The sequence below is a fragment of the Zonotrichia leucophrys genome, chromosome 24 (assembly GCF_028769735.1).
Source record: "Zonotrichia leucophrys gambelii isolate GWCS_2022_RI chromosome 24, RI_Zleu_2.0, whole genome shotgun sequence".
In the NCBI taxonomy this organism is placed as follows: domain Eukaryota; kingdom Metazoa; phylum Chordata; class Aves; order Passeriformes; family Passerellidae; genus Zonotrichia; species Zonotrichia leucophrys.
In genome coordinates, this window is record NC_088193.1 from 1,803,554 (window position 1) to 1,823,577 (window position 20,024).

Genomic DNA, 20,024 nt, shown 5'->3' on the forward strand with positions numbered 1-20,024 from the left:
ATGGAATGAGGGGGAACGAGGTTGTTTCTGATTTTATTTGTTTGAGCTCTCCCCCTGATTTTACGACTTAATCAGCAGCAGCAGCAGGGAGGGGACCAGCAGGTGGCAGCTTCACCCAAGGAATGCAATTCCGTTAAGATAAATAACTTTATATATAAATATATAAATATATAAATATATAAATATATAAATATATAAATATATAAATATATAAATATATAAATATATAAATGCGAACTAGTGAAACTTCTGGTTTGAGCTAGATTATGGCTTTTGCTTGAGCTTTGGAGTTTGTTGTTTGTCATTTGGAGTTTTTTATTGGTGGTGCTGGAGTTTGGGGACAGTGACAGTGATGAGGATGAGGATGAGGAGGAGGAGGAGGAGGAGGAGGAGGAAGAGGCTCTCGCTGGGGTCACAGGGATGCTCTGGCTCAGTGCTGGGTGTGGGTTCGGTGTCCCAGGCGTTTTTTTTTGGCAGAAAATCGAGTTGGGCGCTTTAAATGCTGTCGAACACCGAAGGTGAGGGAAGGGGCTGTGGCTGCTTTTTGATGCCAGGAATTTGCTGGTTTGATCAAATATTGCTGCAGCAACAACAGAAATGGAAGGGAGCACACATGGAGGGAGTAAAACACAAATAGAGTGAGTAAAACAGATGGGGTGAGTAAAATACAATGGAGTGAGTAAAATATGATGGAGTAAAACACAATGGAGTGAGTGAAACACAGATGGGGTGAGTAAAATACAATGGAGTGAGTAAAATATGATGGAGTAAAACACAATGGAGTGAGTGAAACACAAACAGAGTGAGTAAAACACCATGGAGTGAGTAAAATGCAATGGAATGAGTAAAATGCAATGGAGTGAGTAAAACAAAATGGAAAGAGTAAAACACAATGGAGTGAATAAAGTACAATGGAGTGAGTAAAATACAATGGAGTACAACACAATGGAGTGAATAAAACACAATGGAGTGAGTAAAAACACAATGGAGTGAGTAAAATACAATGGAGTGAGTAAAACACAATGGAGTAAAATACAATGGAGTAAAACAATGGAGTGAATAAAACACAAATGGAGTGAGTAAAATATGATGGAGTAAATAAAATACAATGGAGTACATAAAATACAATGGAGTAAAACACAATGGAGTGAGTAAAACACAATGGAGTGAGTAAAACACAGTGGAAAGAGTAAAACACAGTGGAGTGAGTGAAACAAATGGAGTAAAACACAATGGAGTGAGTAAAACACAGTGGAGTGAGTGAAACAAATGGAGTAAAACACAATGGAGTGAGTAAAACACAAAAGGAGTGAGTAAAACACAATGGATTTAGTAAAATACAAATGGAGTGAGTAAAACACGATGGAGTGAGTAAAACATGATGCAGTGAGTAAAACACAATGGAGTGAGTAAAACACGATGCAGTGAGTAAAACACGATGGAGTGAGTAAAACACGATGCAGTGAGTAAAAACACAAAACTTTTCCTGTTTCCCCTCTCCCCCAGCTCCTCATGGCCTGAGCAGAGGATCGATGTGGGAGCAGCCATGAGCCGAGCTCTGGGCCCAGCCCCACAGGCAGGGCCGTCCAAGGCCTCACACCCCTCGTGTCCTGGGAAAAGTAAACCTGCCGAGCTTCCAGCAGCAGCTGCACCCTCAGGGGGCTTTCCCCGAGCCCTGGAGGAGCCCACAGAAAGGTAAATGAAAGCAGGGGAGCTGCTGTGTACACTCTGGGCTCGCCATTGTTCTCCGCAGCTCTCTGCCCACCCTCTGTGGGGATTCGGGGCAAGGCAGGCAGGGGATGCTGCCAAAGCTGCTGGGCCCTGTCCCCCCTCGAAACTCTCGTGATTGCTTTCCAGAAGGCGCCAGACAAAGGGGATTTGGCTCTGCGAGTGACTCAGCGTGGGTTTGAACTTTTGCCTTGTTGGCCAACTCAATGCTCGTGTGCTAAACGGAGCAGTTTGATTTTCTGACCTGATAGTGGAATATCACAACTTTGGCTTGAGGAAATGCTGGGTGTTTAAAGGGCCAGGCTGGCATGGCCTGGGGGCTGTGGGAAAACAAGAGTTTGTGCCGTTCAGAGCAGCAAAACGTGAGCAAAAATCATCCTTAGTGCCACAAGAGGTCAAAACCTTCCTGAAAGACCCTTTGCTGCTGCCCAGCCTTTCACCGTGATTTTGCTTTTGCCCTGATTTTGCTTTTGCCCTGATTTTGGCAAGCCTGGGCCCGTTTTGGCGAGCCTGGGCCAATATCTGAGTGTGGAAGGAGGTGCTGGAGCCCCGGGGTTGCCGTGCTGAGCTGGGCACAGGGCTGGGCTGAGTGTGGCTTTTCTGGAAGGCTTCGGGATGGGTTTGTGAGCTGAGCACGCAGGGTGTGAGCTCTAAAACACCTCCCAGGCCTTGCCTTGGTGTGCTCCAGCCCAAGGTGCTGTTCTCAGAAGGTAAATCGGTGTCAGCAGTAACAGGAATTGGGAATGAAAGCCTCTTCTGCGAACGGTGAATGTAGGGCGTGAGAAGCAGCCCTGAGCTCGTGTTACACCTTCCCTGCCCTTCACTTCTACGTTCTTAATATTTCTGTGTTCTTAAGTATTTGTGTGTTCTTGAATCTTTAACGAGTGCTGGGGTGGTTCTGTGTCCATCTGGGCTTTTTTGGAGGGGTTGAAGCAGTCGCCCCCTTAAATATTTAAATATTCTTAAGTATTTGTATGTTCTTAAATCCTTAAGAAGTGCTGGGGTGGCTCTGTGTCCATCTGGGCTTTTTTGGAGGATGTGAACTGGTGGCACCTTGGAGCTCAGGGATAGACCAGATCATTTCCTAAGGATAAAAAATCCTGGGAAAATCTCTTTTAGTACTTGGTGTGTGTTAAAAACCCCACAGGTACTCGCTGGTGGCAAATTCTCAGCTCTCTGAGTGCAGACAAACATGGTTGAGTTGGATTTATTTTATTTTCTCTTTTCTCCAGAACTTTTCACTCCAGAATTTTTACTCTGAATTTTCTTGAGGATGTTTAAAAATATCTTCACTCAGGAAGAGTTCTGAAGGGTTTCCCCCTTAAAAATTCATATTATTCCCTTTTTGCCTGATGTGAGGGATAATTAATTGTGTGAAAAGATCCATGTGATGACCCTGGAGGGGACCTGGAGCAGCTCCTGGCTGTCTGAGAGGGCTCTGGTGCTTTATTCTGCCCCAGGATTTCATCTCCAGTGCTGAGCACACCCCAGGGCTGCATCATTTGTTCCTTATCAGGGCTGAGGGATGAATCAGAACTCGTTTCAGAGGGCGCAGTGGGAGGTGTGAGGCTGAGATCGATATTAAAAAACGAAAGAAGAAGAAAAAAGCCCAACAAAATTGAGTTTGTTGCACCACGCTCGTTTCAGTGTTAATTATGGGACTGAAAAAGGGGTGATGCACTTCTTGGGAAGCTCAGGATCAGCAGGACCTTGCTCACAGGGCTCCCTCAGAATTCAGCCTCGGCTCCTGGCCCTAGTTCAGATTTCTTGGGTGACTTTGAGCAAAGCAATTTTGCTGTTTGGCCACCTCAAAGATCCCAGAGTGGGCCAGGAGAGCTGAGGGGTGGGTTTTGCTCAGGTTGGGAATTCACCCACCAGGGCACAGTGGTGTTCCTAAATCAGGGCATGGATTCCCATCCAGCCTCTCTGGGCTCTGCCTCTGGGCGCTTCCCTGCAGTATTTTCCCTTTCAATATCAAGCTACAAAGTAAAGACACAGATTGTAGAATCTGTGATCTGAAATAACAAATCCTTCCCAGCCTTATGTCAGATTTTGTTGCCTTAAATGTGACTCAGGTTTCCATTTCCTCCATTCTCTCTCTTGTTTAGGAAAGGAGCATGAGAACCTGTTCTAGGCATGGCTGTCCTCTAAACCCATCCAAAGATCCATTTATTAATTTAGGTTTTGTTCTCAAAGGTAAATGTTTGTGCTTGCAGACCACAAAGCTTTCTGAAATATCAAACTGCTCCTCGTATACTCCTACCTCTCATAAGGATTGAAATGTTAATATTGACTTGTGTAAAAACAAAGGGGAATAAACCCCACGCCCCACAACAACAACAAAACCCAACGCTTCTGTCAACAGCATTAATCCACCTTGGGGAGAAAATCACTGATTCCCTGGAGCTGGGCTGGTGAGACAACATCAGAGAGATGAGGGAGTGAATTAAAGCTCAGGTTCAGATTGGCAGAAAATCATTGGGATATTTCTGTTTGTCACTCAAGATTCTTGCAGGGCCAGACCAGACTGAGCAGGGCCAGCTCTTGGTTTTAGTTCCCCTTAAGAGCAGCATCAGCTCAGAGGATAAACACTTTTTTTTTGCAGAGAGCTTAGATGCAAAAATCACCAAAAATCTGTTTTCTCTCCATGACTTCAGCCTCCATCTGCACTGCTGTGCTGAGGAGAGGCAGTGGCAGGAGGGATGGGGGCTGGAGGGAGGGTTTGCCATGGAAAAAAGGGAAGGATGGATGGTCTGCAACAGTTTTGAGGCTCCAGACTTATTTATAGACCTAAAGTTGATAGTTTATAATCATTGCATTCACATTTATAAACCTGAATCATGAATTGCAGTTTTCAGAGGAAAAGGCAAATACGATGCTTTTGATCTTTCTCTCTACTTTTATTTCTTCCTTTGCACCTCATAAATAAATGGTGCTTAACTAAATTGCATTTATAAAATGCATTAAAGGAGGAAAAATCCATATTTTTACTTTGCTTGGTGTGGGGTGATGTGGCCCTTCATATCTTAATGTACAATTGAAGTTACTTTTTGGAGAGCGATTCTTTGTTAAGCACTTCAAAAGTTAATCTAGAAACCATGTGTAAAATATGGAAATGGATGATTATCAGCCACCAAAACAGTTTTATCTGAGGAAAACATGCCCCTTTTCTGCAACTTCCTCATTTGAGATGTTTATTACAATAAGACTTTATCTGCCTGGCTCTGTATTTTTAAATTATCGATGTAAAGCCCTGAAAACCAGTTTAATCCTGAGTTATTTAATGTTACCCACAGCTTTTCTAAGCTCTGTTAAAGCCCAGTTAAGGGCAGGATGATAAGCACATATAGATTCTTTTCCTATGAGTGTGTATATTTGCTTTGGGCTCTGAAGCAATCTGCCTTCAGCTCTCAGACCAGCTGTGCACAAACTCAGCCGCTGCTCTGCAGGGCCCAGGTGAGCACAGAATCTTTTATGGAAAATCCTTTCCTTGGGATTTTTTCCTCCTGAGAAGCTGGGAGGCCTCAGGAACAAAATGTAAACAATGGTTATCTGCTGCTGTGGAATGCAACAGGTGCATCTGGGATTGGTCTCATGTGGTTGTTTCTAATTAATGGCCAATCACAGCCCAGCTGGCTTGGACTCTGAGCCACAAACCTTTGTTATCATTCTTTCTTTTTCTATTCTTAGCCAGCCTTCTGATGAAATCCTTTCTTGTATTCTTTTAGTATAGTTTTAGTATAATATATATCATGAAATAATAAATCAGCCTTCTGAAACACGGAGTCAGATCCTCTTCTCCTCCCTCATCCTCAGACCGTGTGAACGCCGTCACACCCAGGTGTGCACAGAGGGAAATCTCAGCGTGAAAAACCAGCCCAGAGCCCTGCCTGAGCCCTTGAATTCAGGCTCTGGCCAGCTAGGAGGGAAATAAAGGGATCTGGGAAATAGCAAAAGCAATAAATGCACCGATCTGAGAGTGAGCAATTCTGTTTGGTCAGATCCTGCTAATTGATTTTTTCATTGTTCTGCCTGGCAGGGAATATTCCAGGAACAGAAAGCTCAGCACTGACAGACATTGTCAATGAGATTCTTCTCCCCACACAACCCCTCCAACCAAGTGAAGCACAAAGGATTTCACTGAAAATTGTACTACTAGGAAACACGAAAAGCAAAAGGAAACGGGGACAAAGATATTCTTGCATCTGTGGTCAGCTTTCCATCCTGGGCTTTGCTCTGCCCCAGTGCTGTCACAATCCAGAGATTTCCACAGGAAAATTCCAGCAGAGAACACTTCAAACACCCCTAAATTTTGCTGCAGCCAAACTCCAGAGCTGCCCCCTGGCATTGCCCTGTCCTTCAGGGTTCCTTCAGGGCCCTGCCTTTCAGCTTGAATTTGCCAGGAACAGATTGTGCTGCTGCATTATCTTAATTCTACACATGTGGGAGCTTTCTAAAACGGCGTTTCATTAGGTTAGGGAGAAACTCAACGTGGATTTCTCACAGATAGGAGAGCCCACGGCTCCTTTGTGCCCTGGAAATTGCAGAAAAACCAATCTCCAGCTTTGGCTGGCCTGGCTGGGAGCTCAGGCCCAGGCTGGCTGCCTGGTTTTGCACTATCAGCTGTTACTAAGCACTTCAGCAGCAGGGAGGATGTCCCAGCGTGGGGCTGGTGCTCAGCAATAATTCAGATATGCAAAATGTGGCTGAACAATGCCCTGGTGCCTGAGAGCTGCTCTGGAGGGCAGACAGGCACATCCCTTCATTCTTTCCACTCCGCTTGCTCTGGGGTTTGCTTCTTGTTTGGGTTGTGGACAAGTCTTTGAAGTAGAGTGAGTGTAATTAAATATTCATCTGATTAATCTGTGTTTCCCCACTAAACGCAGTTTGGTGTGTCATGGGATGGTTCACAGAATGGATCTGATCCCAAGAGCTGCCTGAAACACCTGGAAAACACAAAATTCCTTCAGCAGAATCCTGGCCAAAAACCCCACCGGACCCTCTCTTGCTCTTTTTATGGGAAGAGAAATTTGGGAGAGCAAATTTTTGGGGGAATGATTAAAAACTAATCAGCAACATGGGAACCACAAGATCCTGACCTCACTGTGCAACTCCAACAAACATTTCTCTGGGAATGAAGCTCCTAAATCAGTGTTAATTGAAAATTGATCCCTGGAGTCTGATTTTTAGAGGGAAGAGGGTTGTGTTCATGGTGTCATAATAATAAATGAGAAGTTTTCCAGGATTTTGTGGCCTTTCTCCAGCTTTGCAGGCTCTTTTGGAAGGGCTGCGTCTCCCTGGGTAGGAAGTGTTGTATTTTGATAAAAGCAAAACAGAAAAAAAAAGGGGGTTTCTTTTTTAAATGAAGGACGCCCTGGCTTAATGGGGCTTGAAGTGTTTACAGGTGTTTCCTCACAAGTTCAAATTTAGTGGCCCTGGGGAGTTGAGATTCTCATAAGGCAGGAGCAAACTCTCCAATTCTGGGTTTTAGAAGGGTTGCACATTTAAAGGGCCAGGCTGGCGTGGCCTGGGGGCTGTGTGAAAACAAGACTTTGTGCCATCCAGAGCAGCAGGACGTGAGCAAAAATCATCCTTAGTGCCCCAAGAGGTCAAAACCTTCCTGAAAGACCCTTTGCTGCTGCCCAACATTTTGGCCAGATTTTGCAAATTTGTGGTGAAAATCCCAGGAGAGGCAGGTTCCACCTCTGGCCGTTCAAACCCATCTTGGTGCCACCTTTTCAATGCAGAACATCTCCTGAGAGGAGCTGCTGGGCGTGGGGAAGGAGAAGGAGAAGGAGAAGAAGCAGCAGAGAGCAAAGGGAAAATGTAGAAGTGGCTGTGGTTGGAGGGGCGGTGATGTCACCGGGCTCAGCGGGAACACTGAGCTTTTAAAAAGCTGAAAGAAACATCCTGACCCTCACTTGTCACATCCCCACCCAGCAGCCACACACACACACTCCCAGCCCAGTTATCCTCAGCCAAGAAAAGAGGGGAAAAGCTCCATCCCACCACAGAATGCACTGGCAAAAATGTAAGTGAGCTCTGGTTTTGCTTCTCCTACCTCTGGGTGCTGAGGGATAAATCAGCAGAGGGTGGCAGGGGAGGGGATGCTCAGGGATGGCTCCAGGGAGGCCAGGGCTCAGGGGTGATGCTCATTTTCCAGCAGGGATCTGAGCTCAGGGCTGCTTTGTTGGCTTTCATCACTATGAATCAAGTGGAAGACTATGATTCATAAAAACAATAACAGGATGCAGGTATCGTATCAAAGGCTACGGTGGTTACGTAGCAGAAAATTTTCCTTTTGAAAAGTGAAACCTGTGAGAAATCTTATTTCTGTGCCTTTTTTTTTTGATATGTACTTCTTTCAGCTAATTAAAAAAGATAAGGAACAGAGCAGTTGAGGGCAATACAGATATGACTTTACAGGAAATCAGTTTTCTTGTTTTCAAGATAATTTCACTCCTCTGGGCCCACCTTTGCTGGAGTAGTTTACTGATCCTGCTCCAGGTAGGTGTTTGCTTCTTGCAAGGTTTTCATTCTCACTCTTATCACCACCATATCTCACTTGTCATCAGTAGGGGATGCTCATTTTGGCCCCTGTGCTGCCACCCTTTGCCTCTCACCCTGCTGTTCCATTAGCATAGAATGCTACAGCACACCTGAGTGGAAAAATTAATTTCTTAAACCCTTGCCAGTGACTTATCTGACATTACTCATCTTTTATCTCAGCTTGTAGGTTGTTCTACTGCGTGTAGTAAAGCAACCATGTGCCTTTGTGAGCTTTGAAATCTGTTTCCTCTGGTTTTTTCATGCCTTCTTTCTTTTCAGCTGAATTTTGGAAGCTCAAATGTGTATTTGGGAAGTTTTGTTTGTATTTCCCCCTTGAGCAGTTTTCAGGACAAGATATGTAAAATCTGCAAGATGATCACGTCCAAATCCTGATTCTAATCTTCCATCTCAGATGGATAAACCCTGAATGGTTTATTTGGGTTGGTTTTTTAATTCCTGCAGTGACAAAGCAATGCTAACAACAATGCTTTGGGTAGGAGGAAATTGGGAACTGAATTGATGGTTTTATTTTGCTTTTTTGCCTTTGGCACTTGCAGGAATTACAAGTCAAATTCTGTCAGTCATTCCCTGATGATGATTTGTAGAGAACTCCTGGCCAGCGTCCCTTGAGCTTGCTCATCCTTGAATCTCCCTCCTTTTGTAGTTTTGTCAGAATTCCCTTTTCCAGGATGGAACTGCTGGAAATCTGACTGATGATTGTGCTTGAATCTGCTTGAATCTCCCTCATTGTAGTTCTGTAGAATCCTGTCTATATGAATGCTGAATTGATGATGATTGTCTTGATCTTGCTTGAATCTCCCTCCTTTTGTAGTTTTGTCAGAATTCCCTTTTCCAGCATGGAACTGCTGGAAATCTGATTGATGATTGTGCTTGGAATCTTGCTTGGATCTCCCTGTTTTTGTAGTTTTGTCAGAATCTCCGAATCCCCCGTTCTATTATCGAACTGTTGGAAATCTGATTGATGCAGCTGCTTTTCCAATCTTGGAATCTTTCTTGGATCTCCCTCCTTTTGTAGTTTTGTCAGAATTCCCTTTTCTAAAATGAACTGCTGGAAATCTGATTGATGATTCTGCTTGGAATCTTGCTTGGCTCTCCCTCCTTTTGTAGTTCTGTCAGAATTCCCTGTTCTAATATGGAACTGCTGGAAATCTGATTGATGCTGTGCTTTTCCAAGCCATTTCAGCGTGCTGGCTTTGAAGGCAGGCAGGAGGGGAATCCTGGAGACCCCTGGGGAGCCCTGGGTGAGCCCCCAGCCCAGGGCAGGTGCCAGATCCCTCAGGTTTCAGAGGGAGCTGCAGTTCCCAGCAGCTCTGAGAGCCCCCTTGGTGTCCCCCCTGTTTCCTGTCCCTGTGACCCCTCACGTGTCCTGCACCACCTGTGACCCCAGGGATGTCCCCACCCCATGGCCTTGCTCTGGGGCAGAAATGGAGGCAGAGGCAGCTCAGGTGACCTGGGAACTTTCCAAACTGAAACCCTGAGGTTTGAGTCATCTGCTGCTGACACCACCAAGGTTTTGGGTTCAATCCCTGCACGGGCCACTCACGTCAGAGTGGGTGATGGTGGGAATGTTCCTCACTCGGGGCCACCAAATGTGGTGGCGTTCTCAGGACGAGGGGAGAGATGGGAACCTTGACTCCATGTTTCAGAAGGCTGATTTATTATTTGATGCTATATATTATATTAAAAGAAAATGATATGCTAAAACTATACTAAAAGAATAGAAGGATTTCATCAGAAGGCTTGCAAGGAATAGAAAGGAATGAAAATAAAATCTTGTGACTGCAAGAGAGTGCAAAACAGCTGGACTGTGATTGGCCATTAATTAGAAACAACCACATGAGACCAATCACTGATCCACCTGTTGCATTCCACAGCAGCAGATAATCAATGTTTACATTTCATTTCTGAGGCCTCTCAGCTTCTCAAGACAAAAGATCCCAGCAAAAGGATTTTTCATAAAATGTGTCCATGACAGGTGACACTGGAGGGTCCTTCCCAGCTGAGAACATCCTGTGAATCTCTGCAAACCCAGAAGGGACACAGGAGCTCCCTCCAGCAGCAGGTGTGACCTCACCTGAGGCCACCTCAGGGCGGTTTCCTGCTCCCTCAGGGCCATTCCTGCAGGAGCACAGGGCAAGCTGTGTCCCTTTGCTGGGCAGTGTTGCCTTCTGATACAAGGCAGGCGGCCTGGTTTCAGGAGACAGCACGGTGACCCATTTCCCCAGGGTCGCTCGGGCCTAAGAAACACGCGGACACCAATGTGGTGGAGGATCAAAGGCCTTTATTCTCTCTTCCCGTGGGGTTTTATAGTCTAGGGGGCTTCTACGTCAGGTGGGGGTCTGTCCTTACCATCTATGGTTAGTAGGGATGGAAAGTTACCTGGGCAAGTGGAAAGTTACCGGAATCCGGTTTAGGGGGCTACATTCCTATGTTAATTTTCTTATCTAAGGGGGCAGGGGCCCTGTCTTCCCGTAACATCACGAGATCTTCCGAACGCCAGGCCCTATCTGCTACAGGGCAGGGAGCCTGGCCAGGCTGGGAATGTTCCAGGCACAGTGACTCCCTGCAGGACGGGGGCCCTGGTTCCGCTCAGCACCCAAGGGTGGCTCAGCCCGAAAGCCTCCCCTCCCACGGCCCAGGAGAAGTGACTGGTCGGGGCTCCCCAGGATTCTGCTGAACAGGAGCAGCCCCAGCAGCCCCTCAGGGATGGGGAATTCATGGGCAGCACCAGCTTTGTCCTCTTGATTTGCTTTTGTTGTGACCTCCGTAGTGAATTTTTTAAATTCACCCGAACGTTCCTTCCGTACAAATGGTTTGTGTTCTGCAAAGTGTGGAACCAGCTTGGGCTTGATGATCTCAAAGGTCTTTTCCAGCCTAATTAACTCTAATTCTGCAGGAATCTCCTGTTTAGGTGCTGGTTTTGCCTGTGTCCAAGTTTTTTGTGTGCTCAGCTCCCATTGTAGTCACTGGCAGAGATTGAGCTGCTCTGATTCCCTTCACCACTGAGAGATGTGAATTCACACCTCTGCAAATCCCTTCCCAAACGCTTTTAAAGTGAATAAAAAACCTTTTCTGCCCACAACAGATGTGGGGCTGTACAGAGCAACCCTGAAAGTATCAGCTAATGAGACTGAGAGGTGAAACTGCAGCATTCTGCACCTTGTGAGCGCTAATTTTGGTCAAACCCCACCAGGAAAGAGGGATAGCACAAAAGTTGAGCCCGTCCATGCCTTGCAGAGCAGGTGTCAAACTCTACGAATGACCACAGCAGCAATTAAATGGAAAGCTTGCATTACTAAAATGGAAAGAGTATTATGGGCTGGGAGGAATTAGGACCTGAGGGTGAGATTTAAGGTTAAAGGCACTTTCTGTCTATCTCAGCTTCCCCTTTGCGCCAGGGCTCCTCTTATTCTGAAACAGAGAATTTTTAGTGGCCCTCACCACTACATGGCCAAAGCATCCAGCTCTCATTTGGCACTTGAATGTTTTTAGGTTTTTTTAATTAGAATAATCAGAGCAGCAGGGATTAGCCAGCATTTTGTGTCTCCCCTTGATTTTGGTATCTGTCCAAGTGGAAAAATCTAAAATCCACTCTGTATTTGTGCATCTGCAATCCCTTCTGTGTGTAGGAACAAAATATAGGCTCTGCACTCATTTAGATCCCTTTAGGTGTGAAGGAAATATTTTTAAAGGACTTCTAAAAGTTATAACTTTTTGATAACTTTTTAGAGTTATTAGAAGCATTCCTCAAGAGCAGCATGGGGCATGGATTTGCCTGAATCCAAGGCTACTTTGATTCCTGGAAAATCTTCCAACACCTGATGATGAAGATATTAGGCATTAATATCTAAACTATTCTTCTGTCAAATGAAGAATGGACTGACCACAAAGCAGAGATAAAGATCACCCTGGGTTTTTTTGAGGGAAATTTTAATTAGCCAGGAAATAAGGACAGGATCATGACCAGTGTTGATTCCCTTGCCACGGGCTTGGAGGTAAAAAGGTTTTGATTTGACTCTAAGCATACAAGCCTGTGAAACGAAGCCTCTTTCTTCTTTTTCTTAGCCAAAGTTCACTGTGTCTGATAAAAATGTGATTTGGTCTCCAATGTCCAAGCCATTAACTCGGGGCTTTGCTAATTGAAATCTAAACTTTTCTTGTTATTTGCAGTCAGCGATTGCTTTTCAGTGTTACTGCAAACAAGAGAAACTGTTGGGCTTCTTTTCAATTATTTATTACACTAGAGGGTGAGAGGAGAAATAAAAAGGGAAGACTGTTTGCAGTGCTAACACTGATCAATTGATTATTTTATCACGTGGTTGTGAGCACAGAAATCTGTGAGAGGCAGCAGTGGTGTGGCCACTTGCCCTGTGAACAGAGATTTAGTTTTCTCAGGAGAATCCTGAGAAAGGCTGTCAGAGGAGAAGAGAATGATCAAAACAATTCTTATTTGCTGCTGCTGTGTTCGTGCCCATTTGTGGAATGTGTTCTGGAGATTGTTTATCTGAGGTGATCGATTGGATTTGGAGATGCTGCTTTGGATTTGGTGATGCTGCTTTGGATTTGGTGATGCTGTTTTGGATTCATTGGCCAAAATTGGATCCACGTGTGTGTGTCAGGACTTTGGGGCAGGAGTCAGGGGTTTGCTAGTTAGTTGGTTATTGATAGTTCTTGTTAGTGTAATGTAGTTTAATATAGTATAATAAAGTCATTAATTAGCCCTCTGAAATCATGGAGCTCTGCACAGACATGGGGCACCTCAACACTGGTACAGAGGGATGCTGCAGGCAGGGCAGGACCTGCAGGGTGGTTCAAAGTGAATCTGCCTGCTGGGAAATTGCAGTGCCTGGGCTGGGGGGCCGAGAGCGAGCTGCAGCTCCTCTGTGCGTGTGTGTGAGTGTGAGTGTGCGAGGGACAGCCCTGCTGGGGGAAGCTCAGTGATCTGGAACTCTCCGCGCTTCGCTGCCCGCACCCTTCCAGCAGCTGCTCGGCCTCTCCTCCCTCCCGTTTCTGCAATGGTTAAACCAAAATGCAGGGGAGGACAGAGCCTCAGTTTTTGGTGGTGTCTTGGTGTGCTTTCCCTCCTGTGGTAACCACATATCCTCTGGACAGACACAGACATGGTTCTCCCAGGGTTTTCCTGGGAAGCTGCGAGAAAGCTCAGAGAAAGAATTAAAACAATTATTATCTCTCTTTCTGTAACTGCTGTTTATAGACATGGTTCTCCAGAGTGTGCTATTCATAGCTCACCAACAGTGTGAGAGAAGATTCCCACAGGGCAATCAGGTCTTAGATCCACCACCATTTCTGTAGGAGCTGTAGATTTCTAAAGTGCTTTTTGTGCCTTCTGCTGATGGAGTCTCTGCATCACCTTTGGCTGTCCCTGACACCGGTTCAGTGATACAGATCAATATTTTTGAGCTATTTATGCAGTCTGTATCTGCATAAATTGAGAGTGGCAGATCCCTTGGAACATTTTTGGGTGCTTCCAGGCTGAGCTGCAGCATGGTCTGGAATCCAGCATCTCCCTGCTGCTCTCATTTGATGTTTGGAGCCTTTTGGTGCCTTTCCAGCAGCTCTGGTGTTCAGCAGCAGCTTTTAAAGATTGCCCACAAGCCTTCAAGGCTTTTGTGGACTTTCAGCAAACACATCAGGTGATAACATTGATGGAGGGAGCCTGGGGCAGCCTGGCCAAAGCTTTGAAATGGGCCCCAGTGAAATGTGGAAACCATTGCAGAGGGGTTGGGTTTGGGTTCCTTCTCTTCTTCCTCCACTGGAGATGTCTCAAACTGCCCCAGCTCCACAGAGCAGGTGAAAATCAAAATGTGCCTGCAGCATGTGGGTGTCCTGAGGTCCTGGAATTGCAGGAGGTTGCAGTGTTGGTATTCCTTTATCTCCTTTAATTCCATTTTATTGAATGGAACTTGGGCTCTCGTGACTAAAATTAAAACAAAATGGAATCTTGGACCAAGACAGCTTCATAATTTGTTAAAACCTTTATATATATTAAATGGAACTTGGGATTTCATGACTAAAATTAAATAAAATGGAATCTTGGTCCAAGACAGCTTCGTAGTTTGTTAAAACCTTCACATAAGGATGACTAAATCCAGGTTCTTCGTTTACAATGATATTTTAATTATCATTATCCCTCCAAATGCTGACTTTTGTAACTGGCCTTCAGCTCAATGAGGAATTGCACCCTGAAGCCCCAAAGCCATTTTGCTGTGGTCTGTCTGTGATGCTCAGACCCCACAGGCCCCTGAGCAGTGGAAAAGCAGCTGTGCTCACATTATTTTTATTTCTGGAGGTCAGCTTGGGGGAACCGAAATATGATCTGCAGACTTTGGTTTTTAAAAAATTTTTTTCTCTTTATTTTTTTTTTCTTTTTTGGTTACTCTGCTTACTTACACCGGAAACTCTGAATAGGTATATTTGTCAGCTTTTACAGTAAATTTCTTCTTTCCCATCCCCCAAACCTGGAGCCAGAAACCACCATCCTTCCCCACCCTAATTCTGCAGGGAGGCCCTTTATGAGTTGGGGATGAGAAACTCCCCAAAATGTTCATTTCTGCCACTCCACATTTGTGGAGTTGATGTTTTCACGTGGCACCAAGAACACCAGAACTCTTTATTATTTGCACTCAAATAAATTAATACCAGTTAAATTGAAAAAGCAAAGCGTGAATTGTATTAAAAGCCCTTGTGGATGTTTGTATGGAGCTTAAAGAACATTTATTCTCTTTTAAGAATTCCATTTTGAAAGCCACAGGATTCACGGGAATGCAAGAAATCTGATTTAAAGAGCCACAAAGGATGTCCACAAAAAGCAAAGGTAGATCAGGCAAAGGCTGGAAAATCATCTTTGCTTCAACAACTGATTAAAAGTAAAATATTTCCTTAATGTGCATAACAAAGGCAACATTCAGTGCATAAATGGAGTTCTGTCTGATCCTAAAAGGATTTATAGTGGCCAATCAAGATTTCATAATTAAATTATGTATAATGAGTTAGTAGAAGAGCCAAGCTGAAGGGAAAAAAGTATTTTTGAAAAGAAATTAGAGCAGAAACGTTTATGCTGTTAAGTAATTTTTGTGGTGGATTTATGATCTCTGTATTTAGAACTCCATTTTCCTCCTCCCTGGAAGGTGCAGCAGAAACATCTCAGTGTGCTCAGAATTAAATGCAGCTGGAGAGATATCTGAGGTGAAAGGATTCATTCTTGTAGGATGTGAATCTAAATAAATGCTCCTGGGGTGCAATAACAGTTTAAAATCCAGATTGGAGCTGGACACCAGCTGTACCTCAAAACCAAAGGCCAGTTCCAATCGTTAAAAATGGCAAACTTATCAATTTCTGTATTTACACACCAAAGTGCAGTGGAAGGGGCAGGCAGCCACCTCTGCTACCGGCGCCTTTACAAACAGAGGCTTTGATATCCCCTGCTTTAATTCTGCTATCAATCCCTCAAACACTCCAGTAAAATATGAGCTGTTAATTCTGGCTCTGGCAGAAATGTGCTTCCCCTGCTTTCACTGCTCACATGGCTTTGGGAGAGGCTTTTGGAGCTGTGAACTTAATTTTTCAAATTAATTTTAAATTAAATTAAAGCTTAATTCTGGCTGTAAACTTCATTATTCAAAATGGAGCAGAATTTTTGGGTGGGAGCTGGGAGGTTTTGGGTGGAAGATCTGTGATGTGTTGTCTCCTGTTCATCAACCTCCTGGCCCAGCTATGAGCAAAATTTGTTCAGAACTGAAATGCAGCTCTGGTCTAGTTGGGAGTTCAGCTCCTGCCTGACCTCACAATGAGATATTTAAGTCAAATTAATGGTGTTTAAATGGTTTTTCAAGTGAGGCTGTTTTCCTGATTTGGGTTGGTTTTATACCTTCTACCTAAACAGTGAATCAATTTCTTTTAAATATTTAATCTCTGCTTTTTTATGTCCCTGCCTGGCCAACAATTCTGGTGTGTCGCTTTGGGTATATTTGGTCTGATTTTCCTGTTGGGAGTGTGTGAAGCTGCTCTGCAGGTCAGTGGCACTGAGGGACACAAAGGAAAGGAAGAACAAAATAAATTTAAGGAAGAATAAAATAAATGTGTTCTGCTACAGCCCCCAGGCTGCCATGGGGATTTGGGGTCCCTGAGAGGAAAATAAACGTTGCATAAATATTGAATTGATTTTCTTTTCCTCAGCTTCTGCCCCGGAGCAGCAGCCACAGCCTCGCCCCTACCAAGGTGTCCGAGTGAAGGAGCCAGTGAAGGAGCTGCTGAAGAGGAAAAGGGGGAATGCCCAGAACTCCAGTGCAGCTGCAGCCACAACGGTAGGGAAAAGCAAACAGGAGGAAAATTCTCCCTCAGGAGCTCCGTGCTTGCCCAGCCCCAGCACTGCTGAGCCAATGAAAGAAACCTTTGCATCTCTGAAGCGTTTTGAAGGCGCTGCTGTTACCTGTTATGCCATTACCATCTCTTTAGCTGAGGTGCTTTTATGGGCTGAGCATTTTCCACCACTTAATGGAAAGGGGAAGTGCTTTGCACTTGGCAGGCCCTGATTGCTGGCGACTGAAAGCGGTTTGGGAGGGGAGCAGCAAGAAACCATCCCCAGCCATCCCTGGCTCTTTGCTGCTTCTTTTCAGCCGGGATTTGTCCTCCCAGCAGGCAGCAACCCCAATAGGGTTGCTTTTGTGTAAATTCTCTCTGCTACACAAAATCTAAACACACTTTAAGGTCAGACCTTGGCATTGATAACCAGCTGATAATGCCTGGTCTGCTCTGTGCTTCTCTAAGGGATTGAATTTAATGCTGAAGGGCTTCATCTCTGATTTTTATTCTTTCTCTCTGCTACACAAGATTTAAACACACTTTAGGGTCCCCTTGAGCTGAGGTGTTTGTGGGTGTTTGGGGTGGTGTGTCCTGGTTCAGCTTTTCTGGCTCTTGTGTGGGGTGGGAGAGTTCAGACCCGGCATTGGTAACCAGCTGATAATCCCTGGTCTGTTCTGTGGGATTGACTTTAATTCTGATGGGTTTCACCTCTGATTTTTAATTTTTTTCTCTCCTACACGAGATTTAAACACACTTTAGGGTCCCCTTGAGCTGAGGTGTTTGTGGGTGTTTGGGGTGGTGTGTCCTGGTTCAGCTTTTCTGGCTCTGGTGTGGGGTGGGGGAGTTCAGACCCTGGCATTGATAATGAGCTGATAATGCCTGGTCTGCTCTGTGGGATTGACTTTAATTCTGATGGGTTTCACCTCTGATTTTTATTTTTTTTCTCTCCTACACGAGATTTAAACACACTTTAGGGTCCCCTTGATTGTGGGTGTTTGGGTGATGTGTCCTGACTGCCAGGTTCAGCTCTTCTGGCTCTTGTGTGGGGTGGGAGAGTTCAGACCCGGCATTGGTAACCAGCTGATAATCCCTGGTCTGTTCTGTGGGATTGACTTTAATTCTGATGGGTTTCACCTCTGATTTTTATTTTTTTCTCTCTGCTATACAAAATCTAAACACACTTTAAGGTCCCCCTGAGCTGAGGTGTTTGTGGGTGTTTGGGGTGCTGTGTTCTGGCTGCCAGGTTCAGCTCTTCTGTGCGCCTGCCCTGCTCTGTGCTTCTCTAAGGGATTGACTTTAATGCTGATGGGCTTCACCTCTGATTTTGATTTTTTCTTCTCTCTTCCAGGTTGTTCTGCCCCACCAGCCAGTCCCTTCCTACTCACCCATGGGTAAAGTATCCCTGACCCTCTGGGGCTCTCCAGGGCAGACTGTGCTGAGCTGGGCTTTGATCCTGTCCTGTTTTCCAGGCCAGCCTTGCATTGACATGGACGCTGCTGGCCCTGCTCTGCCGGGCCCAGAGGAAGGAGCTGTGGCCTCTGGCTGGCTCCCGCCGGCCCCTGGCACCCCCCTGCAGCCCCTGGCTCAGTGGAGCCCTTACCCTGAGTACGTGTCCCACGAGGCTGCCAGCTGCCCCTACTCAGCAGATATGTACGTGCAGCCCGTGTGCCCCAGCTACACCCTGGTGGGACCCTCCTCTGTCCTCACCTACGCCTCCCAGCCTCTCATCACCAATTTTGCAGTAAGTCAAAAGCACCAAGCTGGAAATTACATTATTTCTCACCTTCTAAGAGCTGTGGGGTGGGTGGAGTTAGACTAATTTATTTATTACGGTAATGCTGTGTGTTCTTGCATCCATTGCCATGCAGTTCCCGGGACAGGAATATGGTTTGAGCAGGGCAAAAAGTTGTGTTGTAATGAAACTACACTATATTAAAACTATACTAAAGAAAAACCCATGACCCTTTCAGACAGTGACAATACAACTTTGACCTAACTGGTCAATCAACCCAAAACAACCAGAGTCCAATTAACAAATCCCTTTTCGGTGAACAATCTCCATGACACATTCCACATGTGCCAAACAACAGGGGTAGCAAGTAGAGATAAGAATTGTTTTGTCTTCTTTCTCTGAGCTTTCTCACTGCCTTCCCCAGGAGAAATGCTGGGAGAGAGAATGATGTCTCTCTCTGCTCAGAGAAATACGTGAGTTGTCGGGGGGTAGGACAGTTGGGGTGGATGGAAACGAGAGATCTCTGCAGCCAGGTCTGGAACTTGGGGTTCATTGCAAAGGGCCAAGTGCAGGGCCCTGCTGGGAGCTGCCAGGCACAGCTCAGAGCAGGCCCAAAGAGGGAGAGAGAGGTAAAGAGAGAATGAGAGAGTAAAAGAGAGGATCAGAGGGTGAGGTTCCCGTTACAATAAAATAAATCATCTTCTGGTTGTGGAATTTGGGGTTTATTGCAAAGGGCCAAGTGCAGGGCCCTGCTGGGAGCTGCAGCCACAGCTCAGAGCAGGAATGAGAGAAGAGAGGGAGAGAAGAGGATAAGAGAGTAAGAGGGTAAGAGAGTGAGGTTCCCATTACAACACCATAAATCTTCTGTGTTGAATATTCCCATTCTCACTAACCAATCTAGTACAAGATACAAATCCTACAGCATTTCCATACAGCCTATAAGAATCATTACATTACCATCCTGTGTTACATTTTAAACCCTAAAAACTCCTCTTTGGGCCCCTTCTGCCAAGCTGCAGGGCCTGCTCTGACCCTTGGGCCTGTCTGCAAGCAGAGGGTGTTGTTCCATCAAAAGGGGATCACCTTCAGCAGCCACACCATTGTTTTCCAGCTGTTCAGTAACTGAGGGATCTCAAAGCTTGCTTTCATTTCAATTCTAGTTTCTATATTCTCCAAATCTTTTCTCGAGCAATCCTATTGATAAGGCTTTCCCGTTCCACCTCCCCCAGCAGTGAGTGCCACCCTGCCTGTCTCACTTTGCTGTGTCTCTGTGCCCTCCCCAGCCCCGCAGCAGCGCCCCGGCCGTGGTGCCCCCGCTGGAGGTGACGGAGCAGCAGCCGCCCCTGCCCTACTTCCCGTGGGCACAGCCCCTGCCCGCCCTGCCAGCCTCCGGCCTGCAGTACCCCGCAGCCTCCTCCTCCTTCCCCGGGCCCCAGCTGGTGCCCGTGCCCATCTCCATCCCCGAGCCAGCCCCGCAGGAGCTGGAGGATGCCCGGAGAGCCATCGGCGCCCTGCCCATCGAGAAGCTGCTGCTGGAAGATGAGGACAATGATACGTACGTGTTGAGCCATGCTCTCTCTGTGGAAGGGATTTAGGTTGCACATCTGGAGCCCCAGCCGGCAGCTCAGTGGGTTTGGGATCAGGGTGGGCTGGGGGTTTTGGCACGCTGTGA

The 20,024-nt window shown here is 45.9% G+C and overlaps 1 protein-coding gene across 1 annotated transcript; it reads left to right on the forward strand.

Annotated features, from left to right (window-relative positions):
* Positions 1-7,743: 7,743 nt before the first annotated feature.
* Positions 7,744-20,024, forward strand: POU2AF1 (POU class 2 homeobox associating factor 1). Its single transcript, XM_064732163.1, has 5 exons — positions 7,744-7,759; positions 16,495-16,622; positions 17,969-18,011; positions 18,090-18,361; positions 19,636-20,024. The coding sequence occupies exons 1-5, from the start codon at positions 7,744-7,746 to the stop codon at positions 19,945-19,947; spliced, it is 771 nt and encodes a 256-aa protein (XP_064588233.1). The 3' UTR covers positions 19,948-20,024.

Excerpts from the sequence above, each read along its gene's own strand:
- POU2AF1 (XM_064732163.1), top strand. Across the intron at positions 18,012-18,089 it reads CCCTTCCTACTCACCCATGG|GCCAGCCTTGCATTGACATG; the intron begins GTAAAGTATCCC and ends CCTGTTTTCCAG. Across the intron at positions 18,362-19,635 it reads CTCTCATCACCAATTTTGCA|CCCCGCAGCAGCGCCCCGGC; the intron begins GTAAGTCAAAAG and ends TGCCCTCCCCAG.